At 41.5% G+C, this 18,097-nt stretch overlaps 1 protein-coding gene across 2 annotated transcripts; it reads right to left on the reverse strand.

Moving 5' to 3' along the window:
• Nucleotides 1-434: 434 nt before the first annotated feature.
• LOC123180323 (ultraviolet-B receptor UVR8) lies at nt 435-8,759 on the reverse strand. Of its 2 annotated transcripts, XM_044592351.1 has the most exons (15): nt 8,410-8,755; nt 8,245-8,321; nt 7,725-7,803; nt 5,238-5,297; nt 4,704-4,805; nt 4,521-4,614; nt 4,100-4,142; nt 3,976-4,021; nt 3,842-3,882; nt 3,624-3,726; nt 2,230-2,284; nt 2,080-2,146; nt 1,860-1,896; nt 1,022-1,101; nt 435-851 (listed from the first exon to the last, which is right to left on the reverse strand). In XM_044592351.1, exons 1-15 carry the CDS (start codon nt 8,657-8,659, stop codon nt 726-728), a joined length of 1,260 nt encoding a protein of 419 aa, XP_044448286.1. In that variant the 5' UTR covers nt 8,660-8,755; the 3' UTR covers nt 435-725. The 2 variants fall into 2 exon arrangements, 1 of the variants encoding a protein (XP_044448286.1); XR_006490869.1 differs by lacking the exon at nt 435-851 and having other exon boundaries at nt 1,051-1,101; nt 2,145-2,284; nt 8,410-8,759.
• Between the last annotated feature and the right edge of the window lie 9,338 nt (nt 8,760-18,097).

Genomic DNA, 18,097 nt, shown 5'->3' on the forward strand with positions numbered 1-18,097 from the left:
TGCTAGATGACACGCCTATCAAAAGGGATAGGGGCCTCTTTGATATATAGGAAAAGTGGATTAAAACATAGGAATAAGAAACATTTCCTATGGGATATTATTCATCCATTTGATTCAAAGGAAGTGTCCATAGGAAAAAGTAGGATTTTTCTCCTTCAGATTGAGTTTCGTAGGTAATAGCAAGGGAATTTTACAATCCACTGAAATCTCTTTTTTACATTCCTATGAACAAAAAATGAGGCAAATACTATAAGTAGCATATTAACTCAATGCTAACTTTGCATATGTTTTAACATTAATTTGACCATGCCCCAAGCCCTTTAAATTCTGACACGTAATAACCACGACATCCACCGAAAACAATTGTCAAACGCAATCGCAACACCGAAGAGAGATAGTTGAGCGCCATATAAAAGTAACACATTGCAAGTTTGTAACTGTGCAAGACAAGATTTATTTTAGTTCAAATCATGTTTACATTTTGAACTGGCCGTGTCCATCACAGCCTGCAAACACCACTTCTTTACAGGCCATCAAACATCATAGATACAAGCTGACAATGAAGATGTATGAAAGAAGACTATACAGCTAGACTAACCTGTAATTCTGTTTGACGAGTACATCACTCGTTCGAGGTCAGCTTATTCTTTTTTCCTTGTGCAGGTATGACTGAGTAGTACCAAACATGCCTGGTTGCACTTACAGTGCTGCAGATGGCACAGCAGTCAGTTTTCCACGTACTCGAGTATCGCGCCTGTATGATTGAAGCCACATGATACATGAACAGCACTTGCATTCTTGCCAAGTTCTACCATCATCGGCTCGCAATAGTCGACGTCGTTTCCATGCCCCTGCAAAGCAGAGGCACTGGTCAGCAAAATCAGGTGAAACGAGCAGTTTTACCATGATATGTAGAATCATTGTTAACATGATTTCATGGAAATTGTGCAAGCAGGTACAAAGATGCCAAACATCGGCATCAAGTACTAATAAATTGTTGTAGTGGCAGCAAGCAACTCACTAATTGCCCGCCAGAAGAATGGCCCTCTTCGAAGAAGGTACCGTTGGCACCTCCCCAGCCCCACGTGTAGATATCTTCACCTGAACGTTTTGAGATGTTCTGAGTATCACAGGCAATGTGGCAACAAAAGAGAAAAGACAACCCATAAGATCTTATTTGAAGATAGCATGGCAACTTTTCTCAGGTACTACCTCCTTTCCTAAATATATGACGTCTTGATGGTTTAATTTAAACTGCCAAAACGTCTTATATTTAGAAACAGAGGGTGTATATATCATAAGAATAGAAGAACACCATTCTTTCTTTAGACTGGGTGCAACTGGTTTCGAGTCCTCTTGGGTGTGAATTTGGGTTCTCACTATAAAATAAAATAAAAGTAGGGCCTTCCCCTGCCACTTTCCTTTCCAAGAAAGAAATACTTATGTTGTTCATTCAAATGGACATAGAAAATGGGATGGAAAGTCAGGCAGATGTCATGAAACAATAATAACCCTTTACTATTGCGAGGTTTTGTCTCTCTGAATTGTGTGTACAACTAGTTAAGTCAAGCCATGTGTGTGTACCCTGCATTTTATATTACTGTGACATGATATCCTCAACTCAATACCCAGTGCAAGTATAGTCTAGTAGAACTATCGTTCTATTTTCTTGTTGCTATACATACTTGAGAGATACAATTGTCTAGCCAAGGGAACTCCATGAAAATAAGTTGTGTAATGAGACCTAATGATGGACACCCTGTGTCAAGATATAAGTATTTGCTTCATAACATAATTTTCTAGTACTAGTTAGAACTTAGAACCCAGCATACAATAGAAATGATAAAACAATTTGATACCTGAAATTGCAGCTGTGTGCTTCCAACCACAGGATACCTGCAGAAGGTAGACGGTGAAGATTCGCCAGAAATCAAGAAATATATTTTCCTTTTTGCGAGGGGAGAAATGAATTGTCTTTTCTTTGCAAGGAAAGAAACAAGCAGCCTTTTTTTGCAAGGGAAAAAAACATTGCAGTATAAATAGAAATTGAACCAATGACTAGACATACTGCATACCAACCTTAGATACAGGAAGCTTAAATAATGAACTTCTTACAACTTCTGGGAAGCGAACCATGCCTGTACCTCTGGGAAGCGATACTATGTAAGTCAGCAATCCCAGAGTTTGATGCAAATGAAAACTTCTAGAAGCAGTAGTAGATGGAAGTACCCAAGACCAAGGCAGCCATTTTCATTTGAACCCCAAGAGTACAAATCTCCACGATCTGCAAAATATCACGGGTATCCATGTCACCATTTTCAGATCCTTAGAACAGTTGAATAGAACTGATAGTTGTCACTGATAAATTGTAAAAATATAACACCATCCAAGCCATGTCCCTTGCCACGAGATAGAAATATTTGCTTAGCAATTCAGTAATTATGCTAGTAAAATAAGCATTAAGGATTAAGCTACAAAATTGAAGAGAGTTAAAAGGGCAGACCTCCACAATGACAATCTATAAGAAATTTCATGTAAAATATGCTTCCACTATGAAGTACATAAAGATTTTACAATGTGCAAGTCCACAATTTGTTCAATTTGAACTGCTTGAGTTGATCATTCAAGAAAATAGAGGGACAGTTTGTGGAGACAAAATGGACATGCATGGATGTAAAACTCAAGCTGCATAATCCTTTAAAGTGCATAAGGTGCTATTGAAGAAAACCCCATATATGCCAAGTTTATACTGTACATGTTATGGTTGTGGGTTCACAAGGGAACAGGACATAGGGCATATCTGTGAGGGCATTGGATAGGTTATGTTAGAGATAGAAAGGTTAAGAAAAGACTCTAGTTAAATTAGGAACAGTCCAATTAAACTAGGAAGATAGAGTCACGGTTTGATCTTGAGTGTCTTGTATGAATTGAGAACTGATTTGTGGATCAAAGTTAGTCGCTTTATTTAAGGACTAGCATGTAACAAACTTAATGAAGCAATAAGAGAATAGTTTATCAATCTGTTATCTCCCTCATTTCCACCTTCCCCAACCTATGTTCTACTCCTCAATCCCCTATTCCATGCCATCCGGCCATCTTCATGGCGGTAGTTACCCAGTTTGTTCCATTCCACCACCGCATCTAGGACAAACCATGGCCTGATCAGATATGTTGTCAGTCTGCACGGCTTCACCAAGTGCAATATAGAGATGAAGATATTTTGACCTGAGATCCTAGTCCCCCGAAAAGGATTATGTATCAGTATCAGTGTATAACTATTCCTAAAATTTGTTTTTCTTTATTTGGAGACCAAATCTGAAGGACAGGCCTCGCGCAGTGGTGAAGTACTCCCCACTTGTGCCAAGAGGTCCTGGGTTCGACACGGCCTCCCTGCATTGCACTGTGCAGGGGTAAGGCTTGCCTCGTATGATCATTCCCTAGACCCCACCTGGTGTTGGAGCTTCTGGAACTGGGTCTGTCCTTTATTTGGAGACCGAATCTATTCCTCAAGAAATATATGCAAATGCATATGACCAAAGTTTTTATCTAATTCAATCTACCAAATTACTGCCAGCAACAGAAATAAGTGCTCCTCTTTTGATTTCTGCATGCACAACTGATACCTGTTACGGCGCAAGTATGATAACCTCCACAAGCAACTTCTTCTGAAAATTGTATCTCTTCAACAGCACTTGGTCTAGGTGCATCATTTGATCTTCCAAGTACCTGTAATTTTGGGTTAAATACAGGGAAAATCCCAGGAAGCTAGATTTATGGCCAAGAAAAAATCTCAATAAAAACAGTAAAAAAAAATGTCCCAAGAGGCCTGATTGGATACCACCTTCTCAGTCTTCTGCCCAAACATGAACACAGTACCTTTTTCTGCAATTTTTACGCAAGGAGCACATAAGATGAAGAAATCATGATCAGGAGTTGACTACTGTACTACTTTAAACAATTTTTCTGTGATCTTACCATCAATGCAAGCTGAGTGCAGCATTCCCGCAGCTATCCTTTTAATCTATCCAATGCAACGACATGAACAATGAGAAGGGGATCATTATTTGATCAGGACACAGTGAAACTTAAAGCAAAATACCTTGATACCATCAAGGTTTTTTATCAACCTTGGAGTATATTCACTGCACAGATGAAGATCAGATTATCAAGAATCCTTCCAGACAAATATAGCTTTAGCATAGTGCAAACAAATCCAAACCATCAAGCATGTTTTACAGTGAAATATCCAACATAATACCACACAGATCTTTTCTCGAGCTCATACTACATCATCTCGGAACTAGGAACTTCGGCAATTAAGTTTGTGACATGTGAATTTGTTATGAGATGAACATTATCTTTCTAAGTACATAAGTGCCAGCTTCTGATAGAGAATTTTGCATTCTTAAGGTTAAGGTGTTACTATGTCCATATTTTCCAAATAAATGACAACATGAGCTATCCCAGAAGTTAGAGTGGTGTGTCCACAATAAGTGCTCTGCAAAAACTTGTGATCTTACTTTGAGGTCATAGCGAATCCCAGGAAGCTAGATTTATGGCCATGTCCAAGTCTACCAGCACCAGCAGCTCCCCAACTCAAGGCTTCACCATCCTCTTAAGAAGAAAATAACAGGGGAATTTCAGAAGCTCAAAAGCAGTAATATTCAAGTTATTACTATAGCACAAATACATAGCACATTCACCTGTAACAACAATTGAGTGCTCTGATCCCAAAGCAGTCATTTTCACTCTAACATCAGCCAAGTAGTCAACCTTTCTTGGGGTAGAGACTACTTTTCCTGCACCTAAACCAAGTAGGAAGGACTCTTTAATTCAGAATTTTAAGCTGATGGCAAATGTTCAGTTTAATAGCAAGATTATTGATGAAAGAAACAACAGACCATCATACCCAGTAAATCTTAACAGAAGCATGAGGATGCTACAGGTGATGATGGAAAGACAGGTAGAACAAACTGGAGCTTAAGTGCTCAAGTATTATGTACAAGTCAATCTTAGACATAGATGTTTCAGATATTTTTTTTTCTTTTGAGGGAAATTGATGTTCCAGATTTTAGTTGGATCAAATGACCCCACACCCATCAGTGTAAAACAAGACACTGTTGATAACGCCAAATTGTTAAACCAGTCCAAACATTCAATCATCACATATAGCATGAAGTGGGGGGTACAACCATGGATGGTGCTAAGAGTGTAAAGAAAGAAGATAATATTATTACTTTTGCCAAGGCCAAGCTGGCCACTCGAATTTTTGCCCCAAACGAAGAGCTCACCATCGGCTGTTGAAAAGAGATAGCACAAAAGCTTATTAATATGAATTGGTTTCGCAAAAATTCTGATGTACATCATAAATAATAAATAAATTTGATTAAAAAAATGAACACTTCCTCCAGTTCTCGAAAAGACACTGGCACGGTGGGCAAACTAGAACTTTGGTCACTATTTTCTATTGTAATGTATTTACAAAGCCCAATAAAAAGTTGTATACGATCAGTAATTTTCAAGACAAATTGTTGCATATGATTTTTAAGTATCTTGTCTGAATAACTTAAGAGACAATGATAATCAAAGTTTGAAAGTTACCAAATGGCAGCTTCTAGGGAACAGGAGGGAGTAGAAGATAACGAGCTCGTAGCATTTACAGTTTGTATAGTAGTCTTAAGTATTAGTGAAATGTTGATTAACTTGTGAAGAAACATGTTGTGTGGTGCACGGCAGTACTCAATCATCAATAAAAAAAGGGCAGCCTGGTGCATGTAGCTCCCGCTTGCGCAGGGTCCGGGGAAGGGTCCGACCACTTTGGGTCTATTGTACGCAGTCTTTCCCTACATTTCTGTAAGAGGCTGTTCCCAGGACTTGAACCCGTGACCTCATGGTCACAAAGCAGCAACTTTACCACTGCATGTAGCTCCCGCTTGCGCAGGGTCCAGGGAAGGGTCCGACCACTTTGGGTCTATTGTACGCAGCCTTTCCCTACATTTCTGTAAGAGGCTGTTCCCAGGACTTGAACCCGTGATCTCATGGTCACAAGGCAGCAGCTTTACCACTGCGCCAAGGCTCCCCTTCAGTACTCAATCATCAATACTAAATAATAATCTTATATAATTCTACACAACTTATGAAGGTACTACGAGCAATAAGATGTTTCAACGGCATGGATGGACAGTTTAGGTCCAGGTAAAGTGCACAATTCAAGATATCTATCCTTTCTTATGAAAATGAAGCCCAATTAGTGCATATTTCTGTTGCATATTTATAGTTGCCTGTCTCATTTGTTTATATATGGATATATAGTACTGAGCCACAGAGGGTCCACTAATATTTATAATCAGCTTCTACTGCAATATAATGTTGAAGACCTAGAGTATATTGTGTACGCCACACAGAAACAAGGAGCTCAAAATTACTTGATCACTAGCATAATGCCCGTGTGCTGCTACGAAGCCATAAAGAAGATGAGGAGTTAGCCCACCGGCTTAGGAATCACCAAAAAACGTTGGTGTCCGGCAGCCGCTGTGAGGTTCACGATTATAAGAAAGCAAAAATACCATGAGGGGGCATGCGACGGGCGTTGGAGAATCTTAAGCGACCATAGTAGGTCCTTTGAAGATTTAAAGTGAGACAACATTTTGAATGTTGAAACACATGATCTGCATTAGCAAGTTGACTGCACAAGGTCGGCGATCAGGTAAGAGGACAAGGTCTATCATCGGGGTTGGAATTATTATTTGTTTGCTGTCCTATGCTATGATATAGAACTAGAAAAATTGGTTGGGAAGGAAAACTAAAACCAAGAGCATGATTTTCAGGTGGAGTCTCACGTGAAAGTAGTCCGTAGCATATTTATTTATTTGTGCTGGGTCCCACATGTGAATTAAAAGTACATTCCTATATTTACATCTTTTGAAGGTTGCTAGTCCACATATGGGCAGGAGTGTATTTGTTTTATTTGTGAAGGTTGTTGATCCATATGTGAACTCACCACCAACTCCAACCTTTATAAGTAGGATAAAATACTTGGCCATTGCTAGTAAAGGTTGATCAATCAGCCACATTCTCCATACATCTGGGTTTATAAGGCCCATTATCGTTGTCTTAAAAAATCAGCATCTATACTACCAAATCAATATCCTTAGATATATATCATGAACTATGTTTTCATAATGTATTCATTGAGTATTGCATATATTGTATTATTTTTTGTATAAACTTGGTCAAACTTTAACTAGTTCAACTTAAGAAAAGATTAATAGGCCTTACAAACCCGGATGGAGGGCTTTAGGCATATAACATAATTTAAAAGAAAACTTTATTAATGGACAGCTCGCTCAATCTTATTTATTTATCAGAAATGCTAAAAATATGACATCAGATTTTTAAGCATGGCAAATCTGATGTCCGGGAAGGCAAATTATGTTGTCGCGAGCATGGCAATTTCCTTCAGCGAGCATGGCAAGATTTGCCATGCTTAAAAATCCGAGTCAGACTTGTAGAGAAATCCTTATTTATTACTTATTAGGACACTACAACTGGGTGCTCTAGGAGCTCCATCAGGCATCCATGCCCCTGGCCGTCAGATTTTAATACTAACAATAATATAACAGGTGGTCTTGCTGTTTCCAGTGTCCCCTTCTCAATATATACATTAACCTTCTTCTGGTAAAGCAAACCTAGGCACATAACTGCACCTTACTTTTTTCGCTCACCTGTTACTGCACAAGAATGATGGTTGCCAGCTGAAATTTGTACAACTTTCTCGTGAAATCCAGAGACTTCAACAGGGTCCTACATGTAAAAGAAAAACCTGTCACTGGAAGAACACGGATGTGTGGACTAATGACCTACAAGGGTAAATAATAAACAGACAAGAGAACCCCAAAAAAGAACTGTAACATACATAAATTGTATGTCAATAGATGCCATAAATTCATGGATTGGAGATTCAATCTGCTAAATTTCTTAAGCGGGAGGAATCAAACATCTGGTGTAAAACATTATACCGACATCGAAATATTTATATAGCTATTCACTTTCATGCATATCTGTATCTCCTGTACACATAAAAATATTCCATACAGCAGACTGGTTTCGCAAAGAGAATAGAACAAACACTGATTTAATCTGTCTCAGCTAGTACTATTTCTGAAGCGTCTGGCTTTGAATTAATGGCTTTGATTAACAGTGTAGACACAAACATAGGGAGGTATAACGGACAAGAACCAGTACCAGAGTATGAGGCATCGAGGAGCCTATCCCGAGCTGCCCAAAGTCGTTCAGCCCCGTAGCAAATACGCGCCCACCCTCTGAAGAAAACGGCAGGTCAGAATCTCTCGGAATCCTTTACATTGCGATGTCAGGAAAGAAGAAGCAGGTAGGGTGAGGGGAGCGTACCGGTGAGGAAGAGGGTGTGGGCGCCGCCGCAGGCGAGCGAGGTAGGCGGGTCGGCGGGGCGCGTGAGGAAGAAGGGGCACGCCGTGGGGCTCCACCGCGACTCCAGCGCCCCCAGCCCCAGCCGGCCGTGGTCCCCGTTCCCCCACAGCGCCGCCACCCGACGCCGCGCCGGATTGCCCGAATCGGCGCCCACTGCCGCGGTGTCGGACGAGAACCATCGCGGCCGCGGCCACCGCCTCGCCCGCCACATCGCCGTTCCGCGTTGGAGCTCTGGAGTGGTCGCGTCGCTCGCGGTGTCGGATAGTCCACGTCGGCGACCTGATTATCTCCTCCTAGCATACTGTCGTCGGTTCAGGCTTTTACCGGTGAGACGTCCGGTTCATCAGTTCATTTACGAAAAGAACGAACATTTATTTATTTTTTTAAATCTGACACTCACATCAAATGAATACACATAGTATTGGCTGTAAATCAGTTACTAAGGGCATTTTCAACGCTGACCGCAAACTGTCCCATATGTCCGGACCGCGCGTGTTGTATCATCCAATACGGATCTGTATCGGTCTGATAAGCGGTCTCAACGTGTTAATTTCGACATAGGGAAGACAAAGTGGTGGGCTTTGTGAGAGCCCGGACCCCTACCACACCAGCTCCTGACTACCCTAGCCCACTCAAAAATCTCACTAGCCTCTCCCACGCTTTTCATCAAACACATGCACCGCTTGCCGCACCACATTCATGCTGGTCCAAAGCATGCAGTGGACGACATTGATGCCCGCCGTTTGACTGGACGGAAGGGCGGCACAGACAGACGTGACCTCTCGTGTGTCGCTGCTTCAATGCATACGTCGTGTCCCGAGAAACCAACTTCGACCATTGCGCCGCGTTGAAGCGGGCTGACCGCCCCTTCGCCTGGCCTGACCGCGGCTATTTAAGGGATGCGCCGGCGATGCACAAAGCTGCACTCCCCCTTCCCGGGGCATCATCCCCTTCCCCTCATCGTGTTGACACCAAATTTTGCGAAGGTCAAAAACTTAATTAAGATGGCTTCAAATGGAGAAGTGATCTACACGGAAAAGTTTCGTATTGTCGACATAAACATCTTTGAAGTTTGGGCCATCGCCATCCGATCTCATTTCAAAGGCCAAAACTATGCTTAAAGTACTAAGTTTTTGTATTCAGAGTATTGTTCGGCCAATTAAGCCTCAAAGATGGCCTCATATGATAAATGTTTCTACATGGATTGTCTTAGTTTCGTCGAAACGGATGATTTTGATATATAAATCGTCTTAATTCGAGATTGTATGCAAAAATTAGAGGCAAAACGTGCAATGTTGCAGAAATCATGGAGATGGGCGGACGCCCAAAACCTCCTGTTGCTACCGGACTGTGCGGTAATTGGGACCAGACTGTCCGATCTAGGTCGAGAAACATGTCAGAACCTTCTGTTGTGACCGGACAGTCTGGTCCGGTCGAGCGGACAATCTGGTCCAAACCGAAATCGTGTATCCCCACAAATATGATGATTGCGGGGGCGATTAGGCCTTCAATATGACCTCGAATCAAAAAACGTTTAACACGAAAGTTGTTTGTCTCGTTGAAACGGTCAAATTTTCTTTTGGGTGCATCTTCATCCGAAATCATTTGTGGCCTGTGAGACCCAAAAACTGAACTGCTATCTCAGACTTGCCTAAAATCTGAGTTTGGTTAATTTTGGAAAAATTTGGACGGGATTTGGAGTCCTTTTCTTGTACGTGAAGTCCAGCTGCCTTATAAATAGATAAGAGGTTATGGCCGATTGAACAACACACAATCGACAAAATCATCTACCACTTTTTACCTTTACTTTTATCCTCTCCCTTGTTTTTCTTCTTCCTCGTTCTTCGTTCGTTCTTCTTGTTGTAGGGCGGCGAACCTCGAGGCCCTGGGGCGATCAGGTCGACCTAGGGCAGCCCATAGCCACCGCGCGACCTGACGGAGTCCCTCCCGGGCGTGTGGGGTTTCGGGTCTACAAAAACGCCCGCCGGATTGCTTGCGTACCGCGCTTCCAGACGGGTCTCCTTGGACGTGAGCTACGGTGCATCACCCCCGGCGTCGAGGGTACACTATGACGTGTTCGTGTGTGAACACACTTTTTGGCGACTCCGTTGGGGACGAAGCTTCGAACGGTGTTCAGCCTGTTCTTGCTACGAAGAGATCGTCATCAAGAAGTTGTGATCTACAAAGGTAATATGAATACCCAATTCCCCTTTGTAGATGCAAGTAATTCATATGTTGTTGTTGGATCGCTTAATGAGCATAATGTATCGGCTAGCCCTAGTTTCATCAATCATGCATCTAATTATGTGCAAGGGCTAATGCAAAATAATGTTCATGCTTCAAATTCTTATGATTTTAGCAACATACAACATATGTATCCTAACTCTCATGCATCGGCAACCCCACACATCCATATGCTGATGAACAACATGATGAGTGATTACTTGTATCTACGTTGGTATTTCCCCGAAGAGGAGAAGATGATGCAGCGCAGCAACTATAAGTATTTCCCTCAGTTATGAAACCAAGGTTATCACTCCAGTAGGAGAATCAAGCAACACTATGTAAATAGCACCTGCACACAAACCACAAAAACTTGCAACCCAACGCATAAGAGGGGTTGTCAATCCCTCCTCGGTATTGAGATAGATTAAATTGTAAGAGATTGGATAAATAGATCTAGCAAACACACACACAAAAATAAGTATAGAAAAAGTGAAGCAAGGTATTCTCGGATTTTTGGATTAATAGATCTGAAAATAATATGATAGAAAATAGGCCCGGGGTCGTAGATTTCACTAGAGGCTTCCCTTGAGAAAATAGCATACGGTAGGTAAACAAATTACTGTTGGGCAATTGATAGAAGAGCAAATAATTATGACGATATCCAAGGCAATGATCATGTATATAGGCATCACGTCCAAGATTAGTAGATCGACTCCTGCCTGCATCTACTACTATTATACTCCACACATCGACCGCTATCTAGCATGCATCTAGTGTATTAAGTTCATGAAAAAACGGAGTAATGCAATAAGAACAATGACATGATGTAGACAAGATCTATTCATGTAGGAATAGACACATATTTTTATCCTTAATAGCAACGATACATGCGTGTCATGTCTCCTTCTGTCACTGAGATTGAGCACCGCAAAATCGAATCCATCACAAAGCACCTCTTCCCATGGCAAGAAAAATCAATCTAGTTGGCCAAACCAAACCAAAAGTTTTGGAGAAGAAATACGAGGCTATAACAATCATGCATAAAAGAGTTCAACAAAGACTCAAATAATATTCATGGATAGAACTGATCATAAACTCGTAATTCATCGGATCCCAACAAACACACCGCAAAAAGTCATTATATCAAATAGATCTCCAAGAACATCGAGGAGAACATTGTATTGAAGATCAAAAAGAGAGAAGAAGCCATCTAGCTACTACTTATGGACCCGTAGGTCTGTGGTGAACTACTCGCGCATCATCGGAGGGGAAAGGGTGATGATGAAGAACCCCTCCGTGATCGTTGACCCCTCCGGTAGAGTGCCGGAAAAGGCCTCTAGATTGGATCTCATGGTTCTAGAACTTGCAGCGGCTGGAATTGTGTTTCGCCGACTCCCTTAGGGTTTTTGGGATTTAGAGTATCTATAGAGCTAATAGTCGGGGGAGAAGCCTCCCGTGGGCCCCACTACCCACTAGGGCGCTTCTCTGGTGCACTTCTTTAGCTCCCCAAGTGTCTTCTATCCAGAAAAAAAATCTCCAAAAAGTTTCGTGGCATTTGAACTTCGTTTGGTATTGATATTCTGCAAAGTAAAAAATAAGCAGAAAACAACCACTAGCACTAGGCACTATATATGTTAATAGGTTAGTTCCAAAAAATGATATAAAGTTGGTAGTAAATGAGTATAAAACATCCAAGAATGATACTTTAATAGCATGGAACAATCAAAAATTATAGATACGTTGGAGACATATCAATGGGTTCAGGTAATCAATTTGAAACACCTCATGTAAAAATTTCCAATGGCATACGAGAAAGTGTTTCACCCTTTTATTCATCGGCACCTAATTTGCAATATGTGAATCCAAACATGTCGATGGATGGGAGAATTGGCCATCCTACTGCTAACTATTCGGCCAGTTACTCTCAACCGTCATATGCTACACGTCATGTTAGTATTTTTTTTTCCGGCACCGTATACAACTGTAGATGCTCATAATTCGGCTTTGCACCTTTATTGTCATAGACGAATAAGTGAAAATTTTGCAGGAGTGCACATGCCATCATCTAATATTGTAGCATATAATGCATCCTCTACGCAATTGCATAATTTTGGCAACATCTCATTCCGAAAGAATTGGAAAGTATTGTGGAGCAATCCCTTACAGAATGACTACATTAAAAAGGGATATAGCCCGTAATAACAAGATTAGTGCTCTTTGCCTTGAAGAGCATGATAAGGGGTTAGTTCATGATTATAATGCAATAAAAGCTAGAGTTTTACGAGAAGATGAATCTTTGCCAATTAATAAAATTGACGAGCAAAAAAATGGTTTTACAACAATGCATACCCCTTCCCCTAGTACTACATCATACTATAAACCCCTACACAATTGCAAAGTTTTGGCAACACCCGCGTGTCATTGCCGAAAGAACCTAAAAGCATTGGGGGGCAATCATATCCGGAGTGGGCTGAAATTGAGAAAAAGCTTAAAGCCAATTTTGCCGCTCGCAAAAATAAAAAGAATTGGCTCAAATAAAAGAAGCATTGCCAATTGGTAGATGATACGCCTCCAACGTATCTATAATTTTTGATTGTTCCATGCTATTATATTATCATTCTTGGATGTTTTATAATCATTTTATAGTCATTTTATATCATTTTTGTACCAACCTATTGACATAGTGCCAAGTGCCAGTTGCTGTTTTTTGCATGTTTTTTACATCGCAGGAAATCAATATCAAACGGAGTCCAAACACCTGTTGGGGAACGTAGTAATTTCAAAAAAATTCCTACGCACACGCAAGATCATGGTGATGCATAGCAACGAGAGGGGAGAGTGTTGTCCACGTACCCTCGTAGACCGAAAGCGGAAGCGTTATCACAACGCGGTTGATGTAGTCGTACGTCTTCACGATCCGACCGATCAAGTACCGAACGCACGGCACCTCCGAGTTCAGCACACGTTCAGCTCGATGACGTCCCTTGAACTCCGATCCAGCCGAGTGTTGAGGGAGAGTTTCGTCAGCACGACGGCGTGGTGACGATGATGATGTTCTACCGACGCAGGGCTTCGCCTAAGCTCCGCAACGATATTATCGAGGTGTAATTTGGTGGAGGGGGGCACCGCACACGGCTAAGAGATCTCAATGATCAATTGTTGTGTCTCTGGGGTGCCCCCCTGCCCCCGTATATAAAGGAGCAAGGGGAAGGCAGCCGGCCAAGGGGAGAGGCGCGCCATAGGGGGGAGTCCTACTCCCACCGGGAGTAGGACTCCTCCTTTCCTTGTGGGAGTAGGAGAAGGGAAGGGGGAAGGAGAAAGAAGGAAGGGTGCGCCCCCTTCCCTAGTCCAATTCGGACCAGACCATGGGGAGGGGTGCGGCCACCTTTTGAGGCCTTTCTCTCCTTTCCCGTATGGCCCATTAAGGCCCAATACGAATTCCCGTAACTCTCCGGTACTCCGAAAAATACCCGAATCACTCGGAACCTTTCCGAAGTCCGAATATAGTCGTCCAATATATCGATCTTTACGTCTCGACCATTTCGAGACTCCTCGTCATATCCCCGATCTCATCCGGGACTCCGAAATCCTTCGGTACATCAAAACTCAATAAAACTGTCATCGTAACGTTAAGCGTGCGGACCCTACGGGTTCGAGAACTATGTAGACATGACCGAGACACGTCTCCGGTCAATAACCAATAGCGGGACCTGGATGCCCATATTGGCTCCCACATATTCTACGAAGATCTTTATCGGTCAGACCGCATAACAACATACGTTGTTCCCTTTGTCACCGGTATGTTACTTGCCCGAGATTTGATCGTCGGTATCTCGATACCTAGTTCAATCTCGTTACCGGCAAGTCTCTTTACTCGTTCTGTAACACATCATACCGCAACTAACTCATTAGTCACAATGCTTGCAAGGCTTATAGTGATGTGCATTACCGAGTGGGCCCAGAGATACCTCTCCGACAATTGGAGTGACAAATCCTAATCTCGAAATACGCCAACCCAACAAGTACCTTTGGAGACACCTGTAGAGCACCTTTATAATCACCCATTTACGTTGTGACGTTTGGTAGCACACAAAGTGTTCCTCCGTTAACGGGAGTTGCATAATCTCATAGTCATAGGAACATGTATAAGTCATGAAGAAAGCAATAGCAACATACTAAACGATCGAGTGCTAAGCTAACGGAATGGGTCAAGTCAATCACGTCATTCTCCTAATGAGGTGATCCCGTTAATCAAATGACAACTCATGTCTATGGCTAGGAAACATAACCATCTTTGATTAACGAGCTAGTCAAGTAGAGGCATACTAGTGACACTCTTGTTTGTCTATGTATTCACACATGTATTATGTTTCCGGTTAATACAATTCTAGCATGAATAATAAACATTTATCATGATATAAGGAAATATATAATACTTTATTATTGCCTCTAGGGCATATTTCCTTCAACACCGCGATACTTTTGGAGGATTTTTTATGGACCAGAACACTTCCAATGGGCCAGAGCTGCACCAGGGCGCGCCTAGGGGCCCAGATGCGCCCAGGTGGGTTTTTTCTACTGAAAACGCGCCCAGGTGGGTTGTGCCCACCTCAGTGGCCTCCCGCACCCCCTCTTTACCCTATAAATTCACAAATATTCCGAAAACCACGGGGTGAACCTAGATCAGAAGTTCCGCCGCCGCAAGGCCTCTGTATCCACGAGATCCAATCTAGACCCCATTCCGGCACCATGCCGAAAGGGGGAATCATCACCGGTGGCCATCTTCATCATCCCGACGGCCACCATGATGAGGAGGGAGTAGTCCACCCTCGGGGCTGAGGGTTTGTACCAGTAGCTATGTGTTTAATCTCTCTCTCTCTCTCGTGTTCTTGAGATGTCACGATCTTGATGTATCGCGGGCTTTGTTAATATAGTCGGATCATATGGTGTTTTCCCCTCTCTATCTTGTGATGAATTGAGTTTTCCCTTTGAGATTTCGTTGTTATCGGATTGAATACTTTTATGGATTTGAGAACACTTGATATATGTCTTGCAATTGAATACTCGGGTATCGTATTGATTCACTTGATATGTGTTTTGGCACTCAAGTCGCGGATTCCCGAGGTGACATTGGGGTAATCTATGCATAGGGGTTGATGCACGTTCTTGTCTTTATTTATCCGGTAGAAATCTTGGGGCACTCTTTGAAGTTCTTTGTGTTGGATTGAGTATTATGAATATGAATTTGCTTTGGTGTTATTTTAGTACGAACTCTAGGATAGATCGAACGGAAAGAATAGCTTTGTGTTATTTTAGTACGAACTCTTGAATAGATCGAACGGAAAGAATAGCTTTGAGGTGGTTTCATACCCTACAAACAATTTATTCTTATGTTCTCCGCTAGATAGGAACTTTGGAGTGATTCTTCATCGCACTTTGAGGGATGGTTATATGATCCAATCATATTAGCATTGTTGAGAGATTGCACTAGCAAAAGTACGGACCCTAGGCCTCATTTTCAAGCATTGCAATACCGTTTTTGTACCCATTTACTATTTGCTACCTTGCTGTTTTTATTTATTCAGATTATAAAAATATATTTATACCATCCATATTACACTTTTATCACCATCTCTTCGCCGAACTAGTGCACCTATATAACTTGCCATTGTATTGGGTGTGTTGGGGACACAAGAGATTTCTTGTATTTGATTGCAGGGTTATTTGAGAGAGACCATCTTCATCCTACGCCTCCCACGGATTGATAAACCTTAGGTCATCCACTTGAGGAAAAATTGCTACTGTCCTACAAAACTCTGCGCTTGGAGGCCCAACACGTGTCTACAAGAATAAAGTTGCGTAGTAGACATCAGTAGAATCAATGAAAAGAAGGATGATTCGGAACATGAAAATGCTTCGGTTGAAAAGGCCGAATCAAGTAGTACATATTCCGAGTCCATCAAATCCAAAGAGGCAAGCATTATTGAGAAAGGGCATGGCAAGCATAGCAAAACGACTATCTTTGTTTTTTCTGAAGTTAACGGAACCTACTTCCTGCCCTATGAGTTCCGTGCCACAGAAATTTACAAGCCTCAAGGACAAGAACAAGTAACCAAACAAAGTTCGGTTGACAAGGATCTTCAAAGTAGCGAGACACAGAATCAAGAAAAAGGTGATAAAAAGGCGTTGGGGAGCCATCCAAAGACAGTGCAAGATATTGTTCAAGTCACAACACCATCGTGCTCTCCCAACCTAATTGAAGAGGTATGTTTAGCGAGTAATTTACCTATATTCTGATTTGGTCATAAATTTGTTGTTGATGCATCTATTAGAAAAATCTTCATAAGAAATATTGAGAGACCAATAGAGAATGGTAATTTATTTGTTAGCAATCAGATTGTCACAAGGCATATCGATCAACATGTTGCACCATTCAGAAAGACCGATGGTGAAAAATTATTACAATTAAAGCTTATACATGGTTAATTTTGCGGCTTACACTTGGTCTCAACTGAGGCGTGTATGTTCTAACTATTTTTGATTCAAAAAATTAAAGCCAAGGTTAAATTCTTTTGAGAAAACCGATGTGAGTATAATTTCTTATCCAATGACATCGGAAAAAGAATGCGAGAAAAAATTCATAGCCGAATGGAAAGATGCCAAATCCGAACCATTCAGGTGCTTACTGTCAGAGCCGTTCTCACACAAAGATCGGCTAGAAAATAAAAGGTATACCTTCAGTTCAAACATGTGGGATCAAATCTTTGATTTGTTGTTGAGAAATAATTATATTAGAATTCTTGATCACAATGTCGAGCAATCTATCCATGGACGAATGTATTGTAAGTTGCATGATTCGTTCAAGCATAATTTTGAGGATTGCAACATGTATCGTCAAATATTTAAATCATCCATTGAAAAAGGACGATTGAAATTTGTTAAAACACCAAGAGATGACCGGTCTATTCCAATTAGTCCTAATGGTAGAAAGTTTATGCATCGGCTGCTTTAGGCCGATCCATTTAAGGAGAAGGTAAAAACTACAAGTGATGGGATCAGATTTTCAAGTAAACAAGTTGTTGAAGAACACAATAAACATAATCTTGAGGGTGAGAATTTCATCGAAGCTACAATGAAGACACTAAGGACTGGGGGCAACAAGAAAATCCAAAGATCGATGCAAGTCGAGCCAAAGGAGATAAAGGCCGCAATAAGCACAAGAGCAAGAAATCCAAAGTCACTTTTGCACAATTATTAGATAAATATCAAAAGAAGAGTGAAGAGAAAAGTGCTTATCGGTCAAGTAGTTCAAAAGCATCAAGATAACCCCCTAGGCGCAAATCCGAGGATCGGTATTGGCAAAGTGAGAATCTCAATGCAACATATTCATATCCTTACTTTGGGCTGCCAATGCCAATGTCGT

This window comes from Triticum aestivum, chromosome 1D, assembly GCF_018294505.1.
Source record: "Triticum aestivum cultivar Chinese Spring chromosome 1D, IWGSC CS RefSeq v2.1, whole genome shotgun sequence".
Taxonomy (NCBI): Eukaryota; Viridiplantae; Streptophyta; class Magnoliopsida; order Poales; family Poaceae; genus Triticum; species Triticum aestivum.